The sequence below is a fragment of the Uloborus diversus genome, chromosome 1 (genome assembly GCF_026930045.1).
Source record: "Uloborus diversus isolate 005 chromosome 1, Udiv.v.3.1, whole genome shotgun sequence".
In the NCBI taxonomy this organism is placed as follows: Eukaryota; Metazoa; Arthropoda; class Arachnida; order Araneae; family Uloboridae; genus Uloborus; species Uloborus diversus.
Window position 1 is genome coordinate 265,755,028 of NC_072731.1, and position 24,190 is coordinate 265,779,217.

The following is a 24,190-nucleotide window of genomic DNA, read 5'->3' on the forward strand; positions in this document are numbered from 1 at the left end:
TATCAATTACCAGGTACCCATCACACTGCACATCCAAAAATACCCCTTTGAAAGGCTTCTAACACCCTTCTTGATGATTCTCATGTAAAAATGAGCCCTTGAATTAAAATATGACCACCATTTTTCCCCATCATGCACCCCCCTCCCCTCTTGACATCGTTTATTCAGTTTTCCGCAGATACACAACAATTATTTATATTTGATGGGGAAGACAGCATTGTATTCACCATTAATATTCTTCTGAAAGATTAGAGAACTGTATAGTTCAAAATCATGAACATTTGTAGCAAGTTGGGACACTCAAGGGAGTACATAGAGAGTTCCTGCAAAAATGGGCTAAATTTGTGTTTTTAACATTTCAGTTTTGAAGATTGTGAAAGAAGAGCCTTAACTTTTACTTTACAAAACACACCCTAAAATTTTTAAAACTTCAGTTTAAAACTAAAATTATTTTCGGCAGAGAAGCCCCAATTCCTACTTCCTAAGACTCCTTAAAGTAATGTTCTTCAGATACTTCAGCTTTGGAAGTTTTTCCATGAATATCCCCCAAACCCCTAATTTTACAAAAGACATCAGCTTAAAATTGGGATTTTAAATCATCAATTTTTTGAAACATTTCCAAGGGGCTGGGAGAGAATCCCCAAACATCTCCCCCAACATTCACCAAAAGCCTGAACTTGGAATTTTTAAGACTTCTGAATTTGTTCTAAACTGTTTCCTCTCCCTCCTATATTTTCATCACCAAAGATAACCTAAAAATTTTAAGACTTCAATTTTGAAACTTTTTCGGGTGAGAACACCAAAACTTCCTCAGCCTTGAGGCACACAAAGATAGTTTAAAGCAGTTTTTAATAATTCCAGCTCGAAATTTTTTTTTTAGAGGGATTCCCCTAACCATTTCCACTAAATTCACCAGAAGATTACTAATTTTCGTTTTAAACGCTTCAGTTTCGGAATTTTTCCTAGAAAGAGCACCAGCCCTATCATTATATCACCAAAGACAATCTAAAAGTTTTAAGACTGCAATTTCGAAAAAGTTTTGGGAGACAGCTTTTGAATATCTTCTTCCGCACCTTACTGAGAGATGGCTCGAGAGTTCTAATCCTGCTTCTTATATTTGTCAAGACGCAGAGTAAGCCCTGAACCCCTCGACCAATGCTCACAAAAGATGGCCTACAGTCGAGTTATTAAGGCTCCTGTTTAGATTTTTTTTTTTTTACTAAGAACCCTTCTACCCTTAATCTTGACATTACCTAAGACATTCTAAAAGTTTTAAAACTTCAGTTTCAAAAAAATTTTGGAAGAGAGGTTCAAAATCGCCTCTCTATTAATTCACCCAAAGATAGCCTACAACTAAGTTCTTAATACTTCAGCATTTTCAAGACTTCAGTATTGTACTTTTTTTTTTAAAGACTCCTACTGCCATATTTTTACACCACTAAAGACAGTCTCAACCTTTATAAGACTTCAGCATTGTTCAAAACATTCCAGGCAAAAAATCTCAAACCAGTTTCCAGAACTGTTTTCAGAAAGTGCCCCTGTTTAGAAAGTAGCTAGCTATAGTAAAAAATAAGGACTTTGAAGGAGTTTTAAGGACCTTGAGCAAAAAATAAATACTTTTAAGGCCCTTATATTTAAAAATGAAAAGTTTCTAAGGACTTATAAGGATTGTGGAAACCATGGGTAGGCGACTGGTATTTGTATTAGCAATAAAAACATTTTTTTAAATATATAGATGTGCAACTTATTTTGATCTGAATCTTACTTATACACAGTTATTAGGAATAAAATTCAAGAATTTATTAACAGAGTTCAATTGTATCTGGATTACTTTATAGTAACCTGCAGATTAATTAACAATTCAAATTTTCTGCTATAACATATCATGCACAGAAGTGATGAAAAAACTAATTCAAAAGAAGTAGCATAAAAACGTACAATACTCACTGGGAGTTCCGGTAGGTCTTTTGATGGCTTTTTAATTGGACGACCGCTCTCTCGCCGAGTGGAAAGTTTTGCCACTTTAACATCTCTAGGAGGAGATTCTTCTGGCTCAACTTTTACATTTGCTACCGGGGCTGCAACTTCAACTTTCCTTTTCACACCTCTTTTTCCCTAGCGAGAAATAAAAAATACTCAAAATAAGTGGCTTGGAACGATCGGTCAAAATAAAAGAAAACATGAGCAGATTGCTTTACACATTTCTGAAAATGAAGTATTTTAAAATTAATACTTCGGTGTACTGTATCATTTTTTTAGTGCACTTGTTTCAGAAACAAGTTCAAATGTAATTGATACCTCTGTGTTAAAAATAACCTGGTAATGCATAAAATATGATCTTGTGTTATTTTGTTCTTATATTTACCCTTAAATGGATATTATTCCACAAACGTATATGATGCAACAACGTGATAGAGTGAAGATTAGATTTGCTCCCTTCAAAATGACAAATTATATCTTAAACAAATGCGTTGCATAAAGTGTATGAATACAAAAGCTAATTACAGACTAAATTTTTCAACTACCTGTAAGGGTGAACCTTAGTTCTTTTCTGCGCCATAATAACCTAATATACCTTTAAGATGACCTAATGTTAAAGATCCCAGATCATTCTCCCGAAATATCGCTTCATAAAATATGAAATGTTTTGCAGCAAATATACAAGCCCATTAAAACACATGTCCATGTTTACATTTTATACAAAAATTGTCATTTAATTTATTTTAATTTACAGTCAATTATGTTTTTTCATTTGCAAAAAAGTTCATTTTGTGAATCAATCTTTCCGAAGAGAATGTAATCTGGAAAAATTAATATTAGGTTTGTGCTGCAGAAAAAGACTGTCTATTGCCCATAAAACATTACTTGAATTTCTCCACTCTTGTGCCTCTTAGCGTAGTTCGCAGCGCATCGAGCTGCATATTCAGGGCTCAGAGTCGACTTTTCCAAAATTTTAGGAGAATTTTAGGAATTTTTTGACAAAATTTTAGGGGCATTTTAAGTTACAATCTCCTTTAAACAAGCAGCTTGACCATAATTTATTAAACAACAACCAAACTTAAATAAATGTTATCTTACAGCATGCATAAACTACTTACTTCAATTACTTCTGTAAAAAAAAAAAAAAAAAAAAAAAAAAAGCAAAAAGAAAAGCAAAATAATTTTTTAACCAATTTACATCATACATTAAGGTAAACAATATTTAAACTAAATCAATTATATTAAGTATAAATACATTTTAATCAGGGTTGGCAGGTTTCTGCCGAGGCGGTAAAAACCACTGGTAGAAACCGGTTAAAACCGGCATGGCAAAAACCCCTTTCTGCCACATTCATGGCAGAAACTGGCAAAAACTCAAAAAATGACATAAATGCAATTCCTGACATACAATATAAAATGTATAAGAAAAATAATTGGGTAGTTCTCAAAAGGTGGGAGCAAACACAGCCTTCAACTTTGAAGCTTCAACACTAAATAACTTTCATTTTAATTAACTCTAAAATTTTTGAGGTAAATTATAATGCTGTATAGAGACAAGAATTGACATAAATTATGGAAACAAAGCTCTTTAAATGCCCTTAAAAAAATATTTTCTTTGCTAAATGGCACAATTTTGGACATACCAAAACGTTAACTGAGCAAATGTACCATTAAAAAAAATTTATTTTAATTATTTCCATACGTTTCAAAAAAAAATTAAAGGCCTGAATCTTACACTGAATAATTTTTTGTTAATATTTTACACAAATAACAAAAGTAAAGACAGATTATTTACTTTGTAAACGATTTTAGAAAAAAGTAAGTTTGAAATTTGATGCATGTCCAAAAGTTACGATCTTTACAATGCTATTATTTGAGAACTAAGTATATGATGTTTTCGTTTTAAAGGTATTTATCGATCCTCAGAATCAGTTTTTAATTGTTTAAAAGTGTTTTCATAAGCTTTTATGCAGTATCTTAGAAGAAAAATAATTTTTCTTAAACATACATGTGAGATGTCCAAATGGCGTTACGATCTTGACGCCGATAATTCTGTCCGTTTATTTATAATTTTCTTATAATCCACTGTCTTCTAACATCAATAAAAAAGATTATTATGATGTTATCTTCTTTAATCCATAGGTATTTTGCATAATTAATACGTTACACATTGAACAGTACATAAATTACAGTAGAAACATGGCTGTTTATGATCGAACGAAAGCCATTTTGCGCGAAAATCGCCAAGCAAACCTCCGTTAGCGACAACACAGTATACGATAAGCTAAAGGTTACCAGAGGGGGATTCCAGTTTGGCAAATGTAGTTAATCGTCAGCTGCACCAGTTTTGGCGACTTTATCACCTGCACTAGCAAATTTTTTTTTCTCTTCTTTCTTTTGGAAACATAATTTAACGATCTCCAAATAGAAATACGAATTTCTTTTTTCAATAATTGTTTTTAGACATCGTTTTAATTCTTATGACATTAGAAAATATAATTCATTATTAAAACTGATGTCACTTTTTACATTCTTTCTTAAAGCATATTTTGTTTATTTTTCCTTTAAAAATATATATGTCTTATTTATTTGTCTCTATTTTTATTCCTTATTTGTCCCAAAAAATCAAACTACAAGTTTGTATAATTATTTCCATGAAGCTTTTCTCTACCTTTCATTAACTTCTTCAAAATCATTCCAAAACTTTATTATATGTAAAGAGCAGTATGTATAGCCATTCAAGTACTTCATTACTATCCTTTTTATCATTAAATTGCAAAATTCAAAAAGTAGTAAATAAAATTTTCATTGGAAAAGTTAAAAATCAGATTAACAGTTGTCAAAAATGGTGAAACTTACATTATGATGATGTCCAAAATCCATTACCTACAGGACAACAATGTCCAAAATCTGTTACCTACAGACTTCTAATTTAATTTGCTAATTAACAATTTTTACAAATACCTGCTGTCTTTTCATGTTCATATATTGTGTTCTAGGTATGCATACTATAGAATAAAAGCAAAATTGATATCAAATTCGAAAATTTTTGAAATTGCTCAAAGTTAACTTTTTTGTTCCCACCTTTTGAGAACTACCCAATTAAATATTAACCCAAATACAATTTATTTACAACACTATCACCATTCAAAATCAAATTTTACATTGTTTTCACACTGCAGCAGCCTGTAACAAAATACAAGTTTTGACACTGTTTCTAAACCTAAACAATTTCTCAATTTGTTGTGCACAAAGGAGAAATTTGAGAAGATTCTTTCAATCCCAGCAGAACTAGCTGGCATTATCATCAAAGAACAAGCAAGATTCACAAAACTTTCATCTATAGCACATTTTTTCAAATTGAACCACCATGCGGTAGCTGGCGTAGTTATTATAACTTGATTGAAAAAATAGGTTTCGGGAAAAGGGGCCAATTTGTTTTGTAAAGCTATGGTATAAGGTACATAATCAGGGTTAATATTTGTGGGTAAAGTTCGGGCATTTTCTTCTTGATTACATGATAAATTTACTCCCAAATACTTTGGATGGAGCATATAGGCTAGTAAATGGTTATCAGTAACTGCTTGATTAAATCTATGCATCACTTCCTTCTCAAAAGCACACATAAGAGCGTCTTTTGTTAAATGAATCCAAACATCGCAATCATCTGCAATTGAGCAGTTCTCTTTTTTGAACTGAACCCAGAGCAATAGTAACAGGTTTTATCTGCAGCAGCAAGTGTTCAACTTCTTTGTAAATCATCTGATTATTTATAATCTGAACAATACCTTTGTCATGAATATCATCTTCATATTCTTCTAGTATTTGTAAATAATACGGGCGATTCTTTATAAACGACTCTAAGCAGTCCACCTGGCTATTCCACCGTGTATTACAAGGTGTGTGTGGTTTCACAGCTTTTGGGTACTCCTTTAGCCAAGCTTCTTGCCTGTGAAGGTTTCTGAAATATTTCTGGACTGAAACCACATGTTTAATAAGAGAATCTGGTGTGATATCCAGTCCAAGAAGATTTAAGTAATGAGCTGAACACCCATAAGTTGTAACAGATGGCATTTCTTCTTCAATAATTTTCCTCATTAACTCCATCTTGTGTTCATTATAAGTTACTAATTAAAGATAATACTTTGCAGTCATATTTCGTTTCAAGCTCTGTTATTGCATTTTTCGCTAAATCAGCACAGTAAGTTACAGCAGCAAGAGCTCTTTGAGAATAGCTTTATTCAGTTATATTAAGTGTAAAATGACAAGTTCCTGAATTTTAGAGTTTAATGAAATAAAAATAGTCTGTATTTATTTAAATATTTGATATATTACATTTTATATCTTGAATGCAAACAAAATAATTATAAACAAACTGAAAAATTTGTTACTTACAACATTACAAGGCTAAAATTTCTAACACATAGCAATTTCAACTATGATACATTTTACTTTGCTTTGGAAATGTCAGTCTTGTTATTTAACATATTTTTACACTAATTATTAAATAACTATTATATTAAGTTTTTGAAATGACGAAATGGGGTTATATTTTTTATTTTACTTAATTGCCTGTCATTAAGTAATTACTAGAGCTATTAAAAACGTTTTCTAGTTTTTACTGGTTATAACCAGTTTCTGCCACTGGCAGGGCAAAAACCAGTTTCTGCCGGCAAAAAGCCAACCCTGATTTTAATACAACAACTTTTCAACATACCTTCTTAAAACTAGTGTTGAACTCGAATATGATTCTATAATAAATTTTAAAGAAACAGCCATAAAAGAATTTTTTTTTACAATTTTATAATGGTGAATTCAAAATTTTTATTTGCATCTCATCAAAAAAAAAAAAAAAATCTGCTACTATGAAAAAACAGCACATTTGATTCATCCAATAATGTTTTCAAAAGCAATTTTGGGGTTACAATACACTGATTAAAACTTCTATTCTATCTTTAGTCGTTTTTTCAAAATTTGTTCTTTGTCAGTTTCGAAGATGGATAACTCTGATTCTAATTTTTGTAACTGACTAGTGCCTTCAAGAATTAGGTTCTGTGCAACTGTCATTTGTACAATATTTTGAGTTACTGTAGCGTTCTTCAGTCTCTGTGTTCCCTCTTTTATCAGACCTAAAGCTAATTCTTTATTCTTCTTCAACTCATTGTTCTTTTTGTTATTTTATCATTTTGTCATTGATCTTTTTGTTAAGTTACCTTCCGGAAGCGGGTTAGGAATATGCGCCAGAAGAAGTGCGGGAGACATATTTCGGTCAGCAAATGGCAGTTTTTACGTTTTTCTAGGAACACCAAAAATTTTAGTATAATTTTAGGAATTTTAGGAGCTGTGAAAATATTTAGGAATTTTAGGGGGAATGCGAGCCCTGCATATTGAACGGCCTGGGTTTGAATCTCTCTCTGTCCAACTATGTCAGTCAAGATTTCTTTTGGCAAATTTAGGTTTGCATAATTTCTGCAGATTTAGAAAAAAAAAAAAAACTTATTTAAGGCCCTGTACGTATTCAAAAGAAGAGTACAATATAACCCTGATTTAACAATTGTCAAGGGACTGGAAAAGTTATCGTTAAATCACGGATATCATAAAATTGAGGAGCAACAACATTCAATGCAGCCAAATCTGGACTAGTGAAATGTATCATTAAATCGAGGAAATCGTTAAGTTGGGTATCGTTTAATCGAAGTCACACTGTACATACATTTCTCAAAGTTTACTGTACTTGGAGCTATTATAGTACTCAAGAATGAGTACATTTTACTTATTTTTAAGTATTCTGTTTTAATGGTGGATTTTAGATATTTTTCTGCACTTGGAATTGCAATTACATCTGTTGTAATTTTGGCCACCTATTTGGGATTGGGTGCAAGTCATTCTTCTTAATGACTTATATCAGGAGGTCTACTAAAAAAAAAAAAACTCCCCCCCAACAACAAGCATTATATTTATTTGGCAGTAGCAATTTATTGCTTGCTGGAGCATCACAAGAGGTCCGATTTTTTTTCTATGCAAAATTAGCAGATTTCGTATAAGCTGTTCCCTTTATTTTGATTTTAAAAAGGTTCCAAAAATTATCAGTTCAGGTTTAATATGCATTATTTTGCTTTCAGATTTGCTCTTTTAATAAACCATTTGTGAAAGAACCGTTCTTGTTTATCAGAATGTTATGAAGGGTTCGTTTTGGTTAATCAGGATTTTGTGAAAGTTCTGTTTTGGTTGATCAGATTTTTGCGATGGGTCCGTTAACGGACCCAAATATCCTCTGGCCAGACCCCTGATGAAACTTGCTCCATGTTATGATAATCCAACAATATTTTTTGGTAGTGTTTGACCATGCAGGAAAATGCTTTATTTTGATAAAGTTGAACTGGATCAGGTGACTTTACTGTTTTATTGGTAAACTGTCATTTAAGGAGAATGAAGAACTAAAAAGTTCTCAACAAAGAACGCGATCTACTAGAGTTTAGGGTTAATCCACTGGAGTTAGGCTTAAAATTTCAACCATCAAAATATCACCAAAAAGGCAATTGCTTCGTTCAAAAGCAGAAGTAATTTTCACCTGTCAGATCTGGACGGGCAATTTTCTAGTATTCTAAAAATAATGCTACTTTTTCTCCCATACAAAAACTTTGGTCCTCTGAACACTAACACTTAAGAGGTAAGTTTATTCCCCATTAAGAAGAAACTGAAGAGATTTTCATTCCTCTTGGAAGTTTTAAAATTTAGCCCATGTAAATAATAAATGCGTCATGAAATAAACATTTGAAATAATGCATTTCTGGAAATTTCTTTTCCTGCTCTCGGATTTTGTTTAATATTTGGTTTTAGGCTGGTGACAATATTTCATTACAACACTAAACATACAGAAATACAGCCCTTTGGATGCAAAAAGATACAAAATATGTCACAAACATGGCAACAAAATATGAGGAGTAAAATGAGTGAAACGAAAATTTTCACCAATGTTAAAAGAAAAGGGGTGGAGTGGGGGCAAGTTAACAGAATAAGAATCAGCTATTTGTTGATGTAGGGGTTTCTTGGATCTATCCTAGGATCCTATTTTTGTTTTATTGCAAAACAAAATATTTTTCAGAAAATCATAAAGTATGAATTCAAAGTAATGAATCAATATGCATATTAGATAAAAAATTTACACAGCACCTCACTAATAAATGAGCATATGAAACGCGGGTCCCTTTCGGTTCCACGGATTTTGTGAATGGTCGTAAACAAACACAAATTTCCTCTGGCCAGAGCCTTGTTATGCTCTTCTTTTCCGTTTAACTAGATGGATCGTTAATAAACACTTACCTTTGTTGCTGGGCTCTTTTGATTAACTAATCTTGCAGGCGACGTAGCGTTTGATAAAGGTGTCGCAGAATGACTTTCCGGTGAATGCATCGAGTTGACTTTGACGTTGGGCATGACCTTAGTATCTACAGAGTTGGTTGGCTTTTTTGGCAATGAATTTCCAGCAGCACAGCTATTGGACCTCAAATTTTGACTGATGCCCGTGGAGGCAGATAGTGTTGTCGTCGAGTTTGTACTCCCCGGGACTGTCGCAGGGCATGAGTTTTTGCTTGATGATGATACAGGTGTTTTAGATGCTTGGACGGGTGAAACTGAATTGGTCACAGATTCTTTTGAAACCGAATCAACTGAATTCACTGAAATGTAATGGAGTAAATATTAAAACTTCTATAACAATAACAGTGCACAAAATTCATGATATTTACTAATTTAAAAAACACAGTTCTCGCTCATTATTTATTCCTTGAATTTAAGTCAATTTTTGCAAGGCATGTCAAGGTTTTTCAACCCTAATTTACATCATAGCACAGATAGGAAAGAAAAGGATTTGTCGAACTCCAAAAGCCGCCATGCTCAGAAATGTGATTTGCATATATCAGAGGTCTGCAAGTCAATAAGCTCGAACTCTAAATGGGTCTCCCAATTGCTTTAGTCATATATGTTTTTTAGATCAGAAAATATCCATTCGCCATCAGGGTTGGCCGGATTGAACCCAATGGGTTTTTTTGAAAAAACCCATTTAAAAAAACCCATTATTTAACCCACTTTTGGGTTTTTTTAAATTTTCCAAAATTTTTTTTAAAAAATCAACTAATTTAAATACTTTTACAATTCAAACTTATTTGTTCTTCACCACAGACAATGGACATAAAAAATGAATTTTGAACTGTAATAGTATTTCAGGGTGGCGACAGGAACTGTGAAAAAAAGTTCCCTGACTTTTCCCTGATTAAGTTCATCAAATTTCCCTGATTTACGTTACCAATGATAATGGTTTTCTTTCTTTGCTTTACTTGAAATCCATTGTATGTTTGTATAAAATGCAGTATTTTAAACGTTTTAAGTTATGTAAAGTTGTTGAACTAAAGATATATTTTAAAAAAATGCTACTTTTTTAATAAAATGGTTCAAAAAAAAAAAAAAATTACAATTGGGGGGGGGGGGGAATGACCTACAAAACAGTATATTAGATATAGAAAATTAAAAAAAAAAAAAAAAAAAAAAAACTTTACTTCCAGATACCACTTAGCAAAAGAATTTAAGAAACTATTAAAATTACTTTTAACAACAAATAGTATAACGGCAAAAAACAAAGTTTTTTAAATTGAAAGTTCAATTTTAGCAACTGAATTAAAAACGCGAAGAAGTAATAACTTTTGAGCTTTTATAGTATTAATTCAAAAACCAAAGATTTCTTCTTGAAATCGTGATTATAGTACGCTAATTACATTGAGACAATGGAATCAAGGCAAAGGAGCTAAGGCATAATTGAAGGCTTCCTCTTTGCCTGTATGGTTGTTTATTTTACGTAGCATTGAAAGCGTAAAAAGAAATTTCAAGCTAGGTAAAATAAACAACCTAACAGACACAAAAGCAATCTTAGGAAGTTCATCCTGTGGTTAAAAAGTAAGATTCAATACTTTGACGTTGAGGAAAAAAGATGCACAAATATGCGACAGTGTATAATCGCACCTCCTTAATTTTACCTTTTTTTTCTTTTGAACAGATAATTGGCGGTAAATGCGTAGGGAATTAAAAGTACTTAATTTTGTAAAGCAAAAAAAATTTCTTTCTTCAAAAAATCAATTTTCCCTGATTTTTTGTTATTTTTTCAAAATTCCCTGATATTTCCCTGATTAAAAAAAACCCCCGACTTTTCCCTGATCTGTCGCCACCCTGTATTTATTAACCCTTAACGGCATTAAAAAATACTCCAAAAATTTTAAATAAATATATTTAACTTTTTTCTTTAACTGGTCAATAAGTAACTCAAATTATTTTGACTAAGTCCTGTCACGCCCGATTTTCTCAATATTTGTAGAACAGAGGAAACTACTCTAGCTAAAAGGCTTTCATTTGAACCATTTTCTGCAAACCAACAAGTCACAAATCTCGAATAAACAAGGTATATTTTTTAGAAATTAGCATGTGTTACAAACGGACGGACAGAAAACAGAATAGGATATTCATTATCTTACGAAAAAGTTCAATATTTCTTACTCTGTACACAGAAATAGAAAAACAGGCAACATAAAATTCAAAGAATGTCTTGATTAAGCTGGAATTCAGTAAAAAGGAATTTAAACTACTTGAGGTTCTACAGTAGTTTTGCATAACAAAGCGAAATACAATAAAGTAAAATTCAAAGAAAAAAAAATGGGGTAATTAAAAAGGAACAAACGCACAATAGATTTTATCACTCGAGATATAACTTTGCCTTAACTGTTGATGATCATGGAAACTAAAAAATCTGAAACTTGATCATTCGGGTTTCGTCGTCTTTTATACTTTTCTTCAGAAAATGCTGAATTTTCCAGCTTTTTTTTACCCACAGACAATTTTTGTTCTTTGTCCTTATATTTAAGCTACAATATGCTACAAGTACCCCCATTTTCCCTAAAAAAAGACAAAAAAACATTTCTTTAAAAAAACCCAGCTTTAGTTGGGTTTTTTTGGGTTTTATTTAAAAAAACCCTGGGTCCATGGGCTTTTTAAAAAAATCCCAGGTTTTTGCCAACCCTGTTCGCCATGGGGAAAGTACAAAATTAGGTAATTGGAAAAAAAAATGCCCAAATTTATTTTGAAAAATAAGTTTGTATTTTTGCTCAATATGACTTGTACGATGTATTACTTCGGAAATAAATATCGTAACTTTCGTAACCCGAAAGTCAATGCCAGAAGATGGCTGAAATATTTTTAAAAAAACCCCAACATTGAACTTGATTTATGGTATCAAACATAAAAATACTATAGTTGACCCCACAAATGTTGTTCTGCTATTCTCTGGTGAATATTTCGGTTGTTAATCAAAAAATAAGGAATGTATTTGAAATTTGTGGGGATGAGATCCTTGATAGAAAGAGGAATGGAGCGCTGTAGACGATGACCACCGAAAAAAATACCAACTATTCATTTTCTCGATACAATGCCTTTCATTAACGCAACGAATAAACTTATTGTTTGATCTCTTAAAAGTTAAACTTAATGTGAAAAAAGTGATTTTTTTTAAATCCTAAAATGATAAAATTAAAAAAATCAATAATCATTTTTAGGAACGATGGTTTGCCAAAGCGAGAACATGCCAAGTATAATTGTCCCTGTGAAAACCATAGTGTGTACAAATCCAAGCCACAAACAGACATTATTTGGCCTTGCAACTTACTGATTGTCATTGCAAACGCATACCTAACACACATCTAGGCAAAATTTTGTATTGTTCAAAATTTAGCATGCACTGCTTTGTGATACAAAACAAATGCAGAGTAAAAAAGTTCAACTAACGTGATGTTCCGTCAGAACATAGGAAAACTTTCAATGATTTAAAAAAAATTTTAATGTTATCTTCTGTTGGCATTTTTGTCTACAAAGGAGATGTTTAATTAATCTGAGCAAGGCTCTAACAATGATTTTCAACAATAGTTTTTATAATTATTTTCAACAAAGGTTTCACAATGGTTTTTACAATGAGTTTCAAACTATCTTTACAATAATTAAAGGAAAGTTCTGGACAGGGATACCCTGATTACCTAGCGGTATAAAATATTCTTTACAACCTATTTTGATACCTACCAAATACACATAAAATTTCATAAACCGTGACAGGAGATTTTTATATGTTAGATGCCAAAACTACAAAGCATTCAACATATAAAAAAAAAAGGAGCAGGAGGATTAACATTTATATTGGAAACACAAGCCTTGTTCCCCGAAATATTAAAAAATACGCCATGCCCTTTTAAAATTGGCGGTTCTTATTTATTTTTTTTAAGTCAATTTAAAAAAAAAAAGGAATTTTTTTGCAAAAACTAAGATTTGGTGATTTCTTTTATGAACATAAATAAAAGTTGAAGAACGTGCCCTGGAAAAATAGTTCCTGAGGCTTAAATTTTCACGATTATGTTGGATTCATGATGCATTATAAATGCTTTAAAGTGCATCATAAAAATTAAAAAAAAAAAATGCACTCACCTCGACCTTTGCCTCTTTTTCCTTTACCACCTACTGGTTTTGGCGGAGGTATAGGCATTTCAGTTTCCTAAAGAGAGAAAAAAATATAAATATGACTTACCAAACAACTGAAGTTGAAAAACGTAATTTTTATTTCAAGAATACTTACATCTTTTGGCATTTCTGCAATTTTGGTTAAAAATAACTTTTCTAGTGTCGAAGCCATTAAAACAACATCCTGCAAAAAGCAATATCAAAAAGAAATTAACAATGTAGCAAATAAACTGAAAACCAAATAAGAGCTTTAAAATAGGGGTGCGCAACCTTTTAGTGGAGAGTCACTCATGTTACAGGAGTATTAGTGAAGGGTAGCATGCAGGCTTTTGGTTGGCAAACGTAATAGACGTCATTCAATGGTCAAGTGAAAACAATAAGCAATTCGTGATTGCTCAAAAAAGGGGGGGGGGGGGGTAATTGAAAAAAGTTTGTTTATTGTGATAAATACGTTCGCTCCTATTCTTAAAGACGTTCCCTTCGATACTTAATTGCTAAAAAATTACCGATAAACCCTAACATTACGCTGATCGACATGAGCAACGAAAGAAACACAGAATAAAAAAAATGCCAAAATTGCATGGCATTCAACAGATAAAAGACAAATGAGCGGGAATTTTAACATATAAGTTGGAAACACAGGCCTTAGCCTGAAATATTAAAATGTGTCGTGCATTTCAATTTTTTTTTAATGGAGTGGTTCTGCTAGAACAATTATTATGCTTGCACAAAAAGTGGCCAGTAAGCTGTAAGGGTCTACTGAGGTAACGGGAGACCTCAGGTTTAAATTCCTTTTAAGTTCAAGCGAATTTTGGAGCATTTTTATTTGGCGTACATAATTTAAAGAAGCTTGACGCTTGGTCTCCCTCTTTGAAAATTTTTTCTATCAAAATATTTTTTTTGGAAAATATATATATATATATATACAATGTAACCCTGATTTTTATATATGTTCTTCCATTAATTAAAAAAAAAACTGCACTCCAGGGGCTGCAAATCAACGCCGCGGGTTTTGTGCCCTTCCTTTAAAACATTTAAAAGCAGATGAAAATATGTAAATATTTTTCAGACTATGATGCAATAATTCTGTTTAATCAAATGCTGAATGCAGATCTGCCAACCCTATGAATGAAAAAACAGAAGATTGGATCAAAGTTTCAAGGGAGGAAAAACGGAAATCTTAAATGACGTTATTTAAGAGGAAATTATGTTTCTATACAGCATTTGTAGTTAAAATTAACCAACGTAACACGATAATATCATCTCGGAGTTCTAAAAGATTCCTTGGAAAATAGTATGCATAATTGCATGTGACAGGAGATTTATCAAACATTTATTTAAAAAACACTTATACAATTTATATCAATGTCATCAGCACCAGAACACTTATGTCACTTTATTAGCTATGATTTTAATTATGATAATAATTAGGCAAAAATATGTAATAAATTGTAAAAAATATTGTCAAATATGTGGGAAAATAAAATAAACTGAAAAGGGGGGGGGGGGGGGGGGCACCAGAGAGCAGTACATCTCAAGTAGAACAAACAGCTTATATTTTAATGCAGTTTTTTCGGGGGCAAGCAAGGGATTCCAAAAATACTTTTGGACTTCAGCTCAATAGGCTTTGCAGTGAGTGTACAATTGAGGAAATATTTAGAAAAAGGACCAACAAGAAACATGCTAAAAGATTGCTGCTCAATCACTTGCAATGTTCTGGGGAAAAAAAATAGTCGAAGCCTCTCCCCTCGAGCATACGATATACAGTAGTGGTGCCATTGGATCTTGAAATGGTTGAGAAGCTATGCCAATGCTCTTTACTCAGAATTAGACAAACGATTTGACTTTTACAAACGAAAATATCAATAAATTACAAAAAAAAATATGATAAAGTAAAAAACTGAGGAGAAATCGATACTTAAAACCAGGAGAAATGGGCAAAAATCTCCTGTAAAAAACGGGAATTGTTGGCAGGTCTGTGAATGGTATGTTTTTAATTAAAATAGCAAATGTAACACTGCACGCAATTTTGCTAAATTTTTTAGCAAAAAGGACACACAGCTCATTGAGCTGCTCATGTCACACAGCTCATTGAAAATTCACTTTACTATCAGTCACTATTAACCTCACAAAGTGAAAAATCAGGATTTCTTTTTTTTTTTCAAATGTCCTTACGAACTACAGTACAGTCTCAAAAATCCGATTTAATTGGGGCTCATCTCACCTTGGATTATCCGGAAAATGCTTCCAGATTGAAAATTAACACTATTCGGATGACATAGGAGGGACACGTTTCACGTCCTTGTGCAAAGAAAAGGAAGTATTTCTTTAACGCAAAATTTATTACTCAAATTTCAACATGAACTTAAGCTTTAACTGCGTCTAAACGAATTATAATTTTATTTTTTCATGATATCAGTGCATATTTTTGTGCACAGTTTTAAGCAAGCAAAACATGCATTTTGAGTGCGTCCGATACCATTTCCATGAGTTTTCTGTTTCTATCAGAATGCGTATGTACGAGATATATCTTGCACAGCACGAAAACGGTTAGTTGTGAAAGGTTTAAACTTCCTTTTTGAACTTCATGTGGTGTTGAGTTTTTTTACCTACTTTTTTTTTATTGCAATTGGATACTTCAAACGGGATGTTAACACGTTCTTTGTCGAAAATCAATGTCAATTTTGAGTATCAAGTTATTTTCTTCAAGGCATCTTTGAATACATATCTAGTAGTTGTATTACATATCCTTTAATTGAATATTTCATGTCTTTGGTAGTTGTTGAAACAAACTTCTCAATGTCTTTTCCATATTTCCTGTTGGAAGCTAATTAGTTTTACAGTAGCAAAATTTCTATTTTCAAATTTTAATGAAACTTATTTTTTGAGTGACTAAAAAACTAAATTTAAAATATGAATGAAGCACCTCGGAATAAGTGGAACCCCAAAATTTCGAGACTCTACTATATTTTTCTATCATTCTGTGTGCGGGAACAAGAATGATGCTAGCTTTAAAAGCATCAAAAGACTGAAACTAAGTTTCTGTACTTTAACAAAGGAAAGTGGGGAATACTTACTTCACCGGGTTTATTGTACTTATAACAATTCATAAACATAGTACTGCAATCCTGGATACACTCAGCAGAAGAATAGTAATAGTAGTTTTCCAAACGCTTTTTAATCGTACCCAAATCCATTGGATGTTTAATTACTTTATGATAGTCCTGTAAAACAAACAAATAAATGAATAACATGAAAACAAAAATATAATAATACAACTTTCAACAAAAGACTTGGATAAACCTAGCATGTAGGGCAAAAACAGGAGTGAAAAAAACTCCCAGCTCTACTTTTCCTAGGACACCAAATGTTTTTTCTAAAATATAAACTCCCAATTATTTGTGGAATTGGGTGGGACGGTAACCGCAGATAATCCGCAAATTAGGTAATAGTGATGCTAGTGCATCAGGGTTCGTACTCAATTTCAGAAATAAAATGAAGGATTTTTGGAGGAGTTTTGAAGGAGTAAAATGAGATTTTGAAGGAGTACTAATGGGTTGTCCTTAAATGGTGTTGCACTTTTATTCATCGTATTTGACCCCATTCCCCTTTGTCACAAAATGTCACACTTCACCTTACTACTCCTCGTCAAATGTCATAACATAGTGTTGTAACAACTGTGTGATGTCATTTTTTATCACTCTTTCTCATACCCTTGTCACAATTTCATGAACCCCGGCTCCCCCTCAAGTTATGACATCAAACATGGATGACCCTTTTTACATTGTCCGAACTGCGATTTACTAAACAATTGTTTTCTTTAACACAATTGCTTAATATAGTACATCTACTTATGTATTTTTAAATATTTAAATAATAATTGGACAAACTGACTTTTGCTGCTGAGAGTATGGTGGAGGGAAAAGCAATAGATATAAAACTTGAGCTAAGCACCATTTAAGCATGTTTTACTTCACCTATGAAATGTCTTAGTCATCTACTCTTATGCTCAATTTGTAAATCACATCTTTATGAAAAAAATAAATATACAAAATTACTACATCAAAATTGTAAATATACCTTTGCCCTAGTGACGATGTTAAGTTGTCGATTGAAGTATTTTAAGTCACTGTCAAAGAAAAAAATTATGTAGTCTTGAATTAAAAAAGAAGGAGTTTTGAAGAAATTAAAACCAAAATGAAGGAGTTTGAAGGGCCCTTCAGGAAAATTTCCTAAAAGAAGTTGTATTGGAGGAGTTTTGAAGGAGCCTACGAACCCTGTGCATGCAAATAGTGCTCAAAATGATCAATAACACTTACATTCACTTAAATAATAGCTACAATGTGTATGTAAAAGAAAGAAAAGGATCGCTAATTTTTTTCAAACGGTTTGCATACATAATCCAGCAAATCGGGCAAGCTGATTAATACCAACAGATCTATATAGGTTACACCAAACACACAAAGGGGAGGCAAGAGGAATTTTTCAAGTATGGTACAGTCGCCCATTTATGCACGTAAACAGGGTAGATCTAAAAATTAGTAAGTGGGGTAGGCCTAAAAATAGTTTTCAGCAGTACAGTATCAATCAGGATTTTAATTTTGGCACGAGTCAAAAATTTATTACAACTATCGAACTAATGCGTAGAACAGTGGCAGATTTACAGGCTGGAGACTTGTTGCAATGCATTTTTGTAGTTCTCTCGGACATGAACAGAATTCCCTAAAATATTTTCCATGAGCCTTTCTCGATACCCCTTTGAAGCCCCTCGAAATTAGTAAATACGCCACTGGCTAAGAAAATCATTAAAGTAGTAGAACAATTCTTGAGGCATACCTTAAGTTCACACTTAACGTATTGTTAAATAATAAAATGATTCTTGAATTACACACAGGGGTGCCCACCTAGAGAGGGTCATGGCATAGACTGCGCCACTGCAATGTTTAGGGGGGGGGGTAGGTTCGCTCTTGCTGTTAGGGGAAGGGGATGACAGCCTTGCCATCCATAAAGTTTCTTCAGTACTTTCTACATAAAAATGAAACATGATAAGGGTTGTCTAAGCAAAAGTTTTCCAATTATGTGGTTGTCACAATTTGCAAATTTTACACGAATCTGCAAATTTTCTAAATTAGAAGTAGATTGATATTTCCTGTAAAGGCAAACTACACTCATTCCGCTCAGAACTCAAACATTTTCCCAGAAGTATCACATGACGACTTAACAAAACTCAATAAGAAAACTGCAGAGATTTTGCAGAATTTAATTTGAAAATGCAGAAAAAATCCAGAATTACTTAATTTTTGAAATTTTACATAGTGACAACTCCTGCTATGATTGAACCACTTATGCTTAGATAATACTATACCATGATATTTTTAATATATAACTTATTAGGAAGAAAATAGCAATGTCATGAAAGATTAAGCAAAGCAAGTACAAGCAATCCTAAATTGTTTACTGACATGCAAAATTAATCGCACTTTAATAGTAATTCAAACCAATACAAAGATGTATACCCCCCTCCCCCAATTGAATTTCATCTAAATCTTTTTTTAAACGATGTCTGTCTAGGATATAAAATTTGATGACATTCTGCAGTCCATTAGGAATGCAGTACTCTATCTAATAGGTAGCAAGCCAGGGTTCTTGCCTTGGATGACAAATTTACCATATTTCTGAAGTAAAAATTTTAAAAACTTGAAGGAAGAAGGGAAAAGGCGGCCAACTTCAAGTTTTCCCCCCCAGTTAAAAAAAAAAAGTCTGGCTGTACTGCAAAGGCTATAACGCATTTAAAAAATAAGTATTTGGCAAGACTAGCTGGTGGCTGAACAAATTGATCCAAACGACAAGTTAAGAGAAAGGTACTTTTACTATAGAAAGAACCTCTCAAAAAACATAAATAGTATTATAAAGGGCTGAACACCCATGTTCATAGGTAAATATATCACAAAGAAGTAAGAATGATTACCAAATGATCTAAAAAATTTATTTGTAACTATGCAAAAATTTGAACCAACAGATCAACAATCAATATATTTTTTAAGTTCTTTCGATATTAGCAACATTTTATCGACATTCTATTCTTTGCTACATATGCCAAAATCTCATCGAATCAAATGGTAACTGAGCCTCAGAACTTGCTTACTTCAGATATTACTTACAAACAAAAACTTACTTACATAAAATACACCACCAATTAATTCTATATAGCTACCAGTTTGTTTGGTACTCTTGACTTCCTTAAGAGGTTTTCCACCTCAGTCACTTTCTATTCTGGGCTGACAAGTGCTAATAAGGTGCTTCATTAATTACGTAAGGATGATTTTGGTAATTTTTGACCCCTCCTCCCTCCCATATAAAGGTATGTAAGATTTTTCAAACCCTCCCCCTCCTTTTTTTACGTAAGATTCTGAAAACGTTATTAAGTTTACTATCGTTTAATTAAACCTTTTTCTGTGAAGAAATATTTATTAAAACGTTAGAATCTAGACCGAATATTTTTTTTACATTTTTTAAAATTAAAACGAAAACATTCCATAGTATATAGTGCAATTCTTTTATGAAATTTTACACTCTTCATTCTTTGTAAAACAAGTAAAAAACAGCTCATCCTAATACATTTTTTACATTCCAGACGCAAGTTAAATAGAATCCCTGCCAAACCACCTGACGTCGCGACTTCTAATGTAAAACTTCGACTTGCAGAATATTACTTAAAAATGGGTTTGACCCCCCCCCCCAAATAAGGATATATAGAGATTTTTCCAGCCTCCCCTCCCTCTCGGGACCCTTACGTAATTAATGAATGACCCCTAAGCACGAAACTGCAGTCTTCGGACAGAATGACTGAGCTGGAGATGTATTTTATGTATTCCTGCGGTAACTTACTGAAAAGCTTACTCAATTATAAAAAAACTTACCGGTATATTAAGTTTCACGGCGTCAACTGGCTGATAGAAGGGCCAGGCAAATTGATGTTTCCATACAGCCTTCATAACTGTTTTTAACAAAAAATGCAGTTGATTTGTATTCCTGTGTGGTTTATTTGGTGGCGGAATAAAGGGAGGCTGGACAACACCATTTACTGGCTCCACGACTGGCTCAACGTATTTAGACATTACGTCACCACTGGTGCCCTAAAGAAACAAATTGGCATAATTAATATAACAAAATCAAATAAGATCACTTAATAATAAAATCACTTCAGGCGCAATCAAATGAAAGGAAGGGCATAACACTTACGTTTTCATTCTCATTTTGAAGGGCACCCATACTTCAAAAGGCATTAGGAAAATAAATGGCTTATTGTGAGTTTAAGTAATGCCTGTGAAAGATACGCAAAAATAAGAATTTAGCATAATAACAAGAATAATAATGCACAATAACTAATAAAAGCACAGTACAGTAAAAAGTACTGATTGAAAAAAAGATTTTATCAGATACCCTAATGGGGCATTCCAAGGTATTTTTGACATTATGTAGAGTCCGTAACGTGACCTTTTTTTTGCCTTAACTTTTTAATTTACCGTTTGATTTGCAAATAATTTTAATTTGAGCTGGTGTGTTGGTAGGAAAAGATCAAAATAAAATAATATGCTAATCAAACAGTAAATTAAAAAGTTATGGCAAAAAAGGTCACGTTACGGACTCTACATAAATGTCAAAAATACCTTGGAATGCCCCTAATGCAAGTTGACAAGCACATACAATGTACAAAATCCATAACAAAATTAACCATTAGAATAAAAGCATTATTTTTCAAGAAATACCATACTCAAAGCAAAATTACATATGCATGAAAAAAATTGTTTTAATAAAACAATTGGGAAAAAGTAAAGAAAGAGTTTATCTGCTTTTACCGAATATGACAAGAGCTATATGTTGAAGGGAACTACAGTAATTTAATGACTGAATCCTTAGTTTTATAATCAACACTAAAAAAACTTCTTCAATAATAGTAGATCGAAAGATTAAGAACAGTGTTTGCATTTTGTTTGGTAGAAAAATTGATTATAGTGTGCTGCTAGTGTTGACAACACATACCTGCATTTCTCGAAACACAAAATATTCATACCATCAAACGTTCGAATGCTCACAATCACATGAAATAACAATAACAGAAATGATTGCAATAATATTACCGACATGCAATAAAGCTCTGAAGTCAAAGAGTAAGTTATGTCAAAAATGATCGCGAGACCGGTTGTAATCACGCCAAATTCATTGTTTTCTCCAACGGTTTTGATATACAGCGCCATCTCAGTCTCGGACTGAGGATAAACAGGTAGGAGTCAGCGCCATTTTACCCTGAAATACCACGATATAATATTCAAATGATTTATAGAAAGCTCTTTCAATAAGCTTGGGCTGAGATAGAAACACACCCTCGTGCGTTAGTAAACGAAAAGCTAGCAATACATTTAAGTCTAAGCATATAAATAGGTATAGTTAATATTACTTAACATAGCATTCAACTAACACTGTAATTTCGATGTAGTTGGACGTTTTAAACGAAATGGCGAGTTAATGAAACTTAACAGACGTGTATATTGGGGTTATGTATTCAGTTTTATTGTATTTCCTGACCAGAAGAGTACATCATGTTCTTTAGGGGGTAGCTTCTCTTATGGGTAGCTAAGTCACATTCAGAGATGAAATGGAAATATATAAGAACCTTACGAATGAAAATATTTAATACTACCTCCAGTTTCAGGTTTGAATTAATCACACGCATTCCAACAAATTTGGATGACATTTCATTTGCCTTATCAGAAAAGATTGCACCACGGACTCGGCATAGCAATCACTGGAATAGTAATGGCTACTCTCATGTACGAGAACTAAGCTTTATAAGAGAACCAAGAAAATGGGCAATCCTATTGGCTGTTAGAAGTCATATGACCACACCTTAATACTTAGTTTATCAATATTTGTTATTGTTGTCAGAGTTTTAATGTGTTTCGCATTATTAAACCATATAAGATTACTGGATATTTGGGTCTTTAGAGTTTCACTCAGTTTCGAAAGAGCATTTCTTCGTCTGTTCTGCGCTAAGATTACAGACGCTCAAAATGGAGACTTTCTTCTGTAATAACAACAAATGCTCTCGTCGAAAAAGAATTTCGACCAATCAGACGAGATTTGAAATAAACGATATCGATTAGGATTAAATTTGGGAAATTGTTTCAATGAATTTTAAACATCTTAAACTGACTAAAATTATAACCAAAAAAATAAGAAATAGGAGCTAAAACATTGCTGCCTTTTTTTCTCCTCTGTGGGATCGTTTTTAAAATCAGAATTTTAGAGTAATAGTTTTAACGAGATCTTTTTGGTTGCACCATCGATGAAGCCCTGCCTGCAAGCGAATCGTTCAAATTGAAATGAAATGTGGTAAATTCGGACTTTAAAGTGTATTCAATATTAATAAACAAACTAATTTCTGAATTAAATCAGAGTGATGTAGCTCTGGTTTCCATTATTTTCTGCATCTGTTCGGTTTAAAACACGTGCTGGTATACTGTTTATTATATTTTATGTAGCAAAGCGATGACTTCATCAATGAATGGAAGAGACGACAGCAAAGTTAAGGTTATCCAACACTTTGTTTACTTTTTATATTATTTCAATTTTCACTTTTTGTGTGTGTGATTTTTGTTGTTTTTTAATGCATAATGTACTGAGTGTATCATTTTGCCTCCCTGGAAATTTTTAAAGTGACAGGCCTGGTCTGTAGCTTTACTATTTGTTTTCATCACTCCATTGTTTTCATGTTAAATTGTATTATTCGCAAGCTTGAGCGTTTCGATTAAAGATTCAACGAAACACGTCTGAAGGAACTCATTTTATTCAATTCCTATTGAGAATATTTTTTTTATCAATCATTTTGTTTACGTTAGTTATTCCTATGGACTAATAAATTTCAACAACAAACGAGTATAAACAAGACAAAGAGTTTCCACTAAAAAATAACAGCTGCAATAAAAATGTAGATTCATTTCAGACAACCAATGATGCGGACGAACTATAAATATTAGTTGGTTCCTACAAATGTGCAAGGTAGTACAGTTTCCGCCGCTTATTGAAATCACATTCGTTCTGAGGACATTTGATTTTATAAACCGGCACTCATGAACTGAAAAAAATAAAAGGTTTTTAAGTATAAATGCTCTTAAGAAATAAATAAATTATGATTAGTTGTATTTTATTTTTAGTCTAGTTGTATTGTCTTATTTTAGTTCAGTTGCAAAATACAGTGGACATTTTAAATTACATAAGGTACATTTTTAAAAATTTCTCAAGGATCTTAACATATTGACTTATTGTAGTTTGAATAAGAGAATTTGAAAGTAAAAATTGGGAAATCCCTAATTTAACTGCAGCACCACACTAACTACATTTAGGAAGCTTGTCATACTAATTCAAAATTTCGAATTAATCTTTCACACTCAAGTCGTCACAACATGCTAGCTAATAATTTTAACTCAATTGTAAAAATGAACTGTCAAATCCTGTAGATAGCTGAATGAGCACGAACTGAGCAGGGCTGCATGTCGAAACAGTTCTGCAAAGTGGAAACAGGCAGCACCAACTAAATGTATGGCTCTGAAACGTTTTTGTTTATGTGGAGCTTGTTATTTATTAGTACTGCAATGTTTTAAATTTT

General features: G+C 32.4%; 2 protein-coding genes across 2 annotated transcripts in view; one reads left to right on the top strand and one right to left on the bottom strand.

Annotated features, from left to right (window-relative positions):
* The window catches only part of LOC129234265 (bromodomain-containing protein 3-like), a 38,109-nt gene extending 15,667 nt beyond the window's left edge, over window positions 1-22,442 (bottom strand). The window contains exons 1-8 of the mRNA XM_054868260.1: window positions 22,226-22,442; window positions 20,767-20,848; window positions 20,445-20,660; window positions 16,602-16,748; window positions 13,640-13,708; window positions 13,492-13,558; window positions 9,313-9,659; window positions 1,939-2,115 (exon numbers count right to left, since the gene is read on the bottom strand). Of these exons, the coding sequence (XP_054724235.1) occupies window positions 1,939-2,115; window positions 9,313-9,659; window positions 13,492-13,558; window positions 13,640-13,708; window positions 16,602-16,748; window positions 20,445-20,660; window positions 20,767-20,796 (1,053 nt within the window). The 5' untranslated portion in view covers window positions 20,797-20,848; window positions 22,226-22,442. The remainder of the gene's footprint in view (window positions 1-1,938; window positions 2,116-9,312; window positions 9,660-13,491; window positions 13,559-13,639; window positions 13,709-16,601; window positions 16,749-20,444; window positions 20,661-20,766; window positions 20,849-22,225) is intronic.
* A 436-nt stretch (window positions 22,443-22,878) lies between these two features.
* The window catches only part of LOC129234260 (WD repeat-containing protein 5), a 43,676-nt gene continuing 42,364 nt past the window's right edge, over window positions 22,879-24,190 (top strand). The window contains exon 1 of the mRNA XM_054868255.1: window positions 22,879-23,115. Within this exon, the coding sequence (XP_054724230.1) occupies window positions 23,074-23,115 (42 nt within the window). The 5' untranslated portion in view covers window positions 22,879-23,073. The remainder of the gene's footprint in view (window positions 23,116-24,190) is intronic.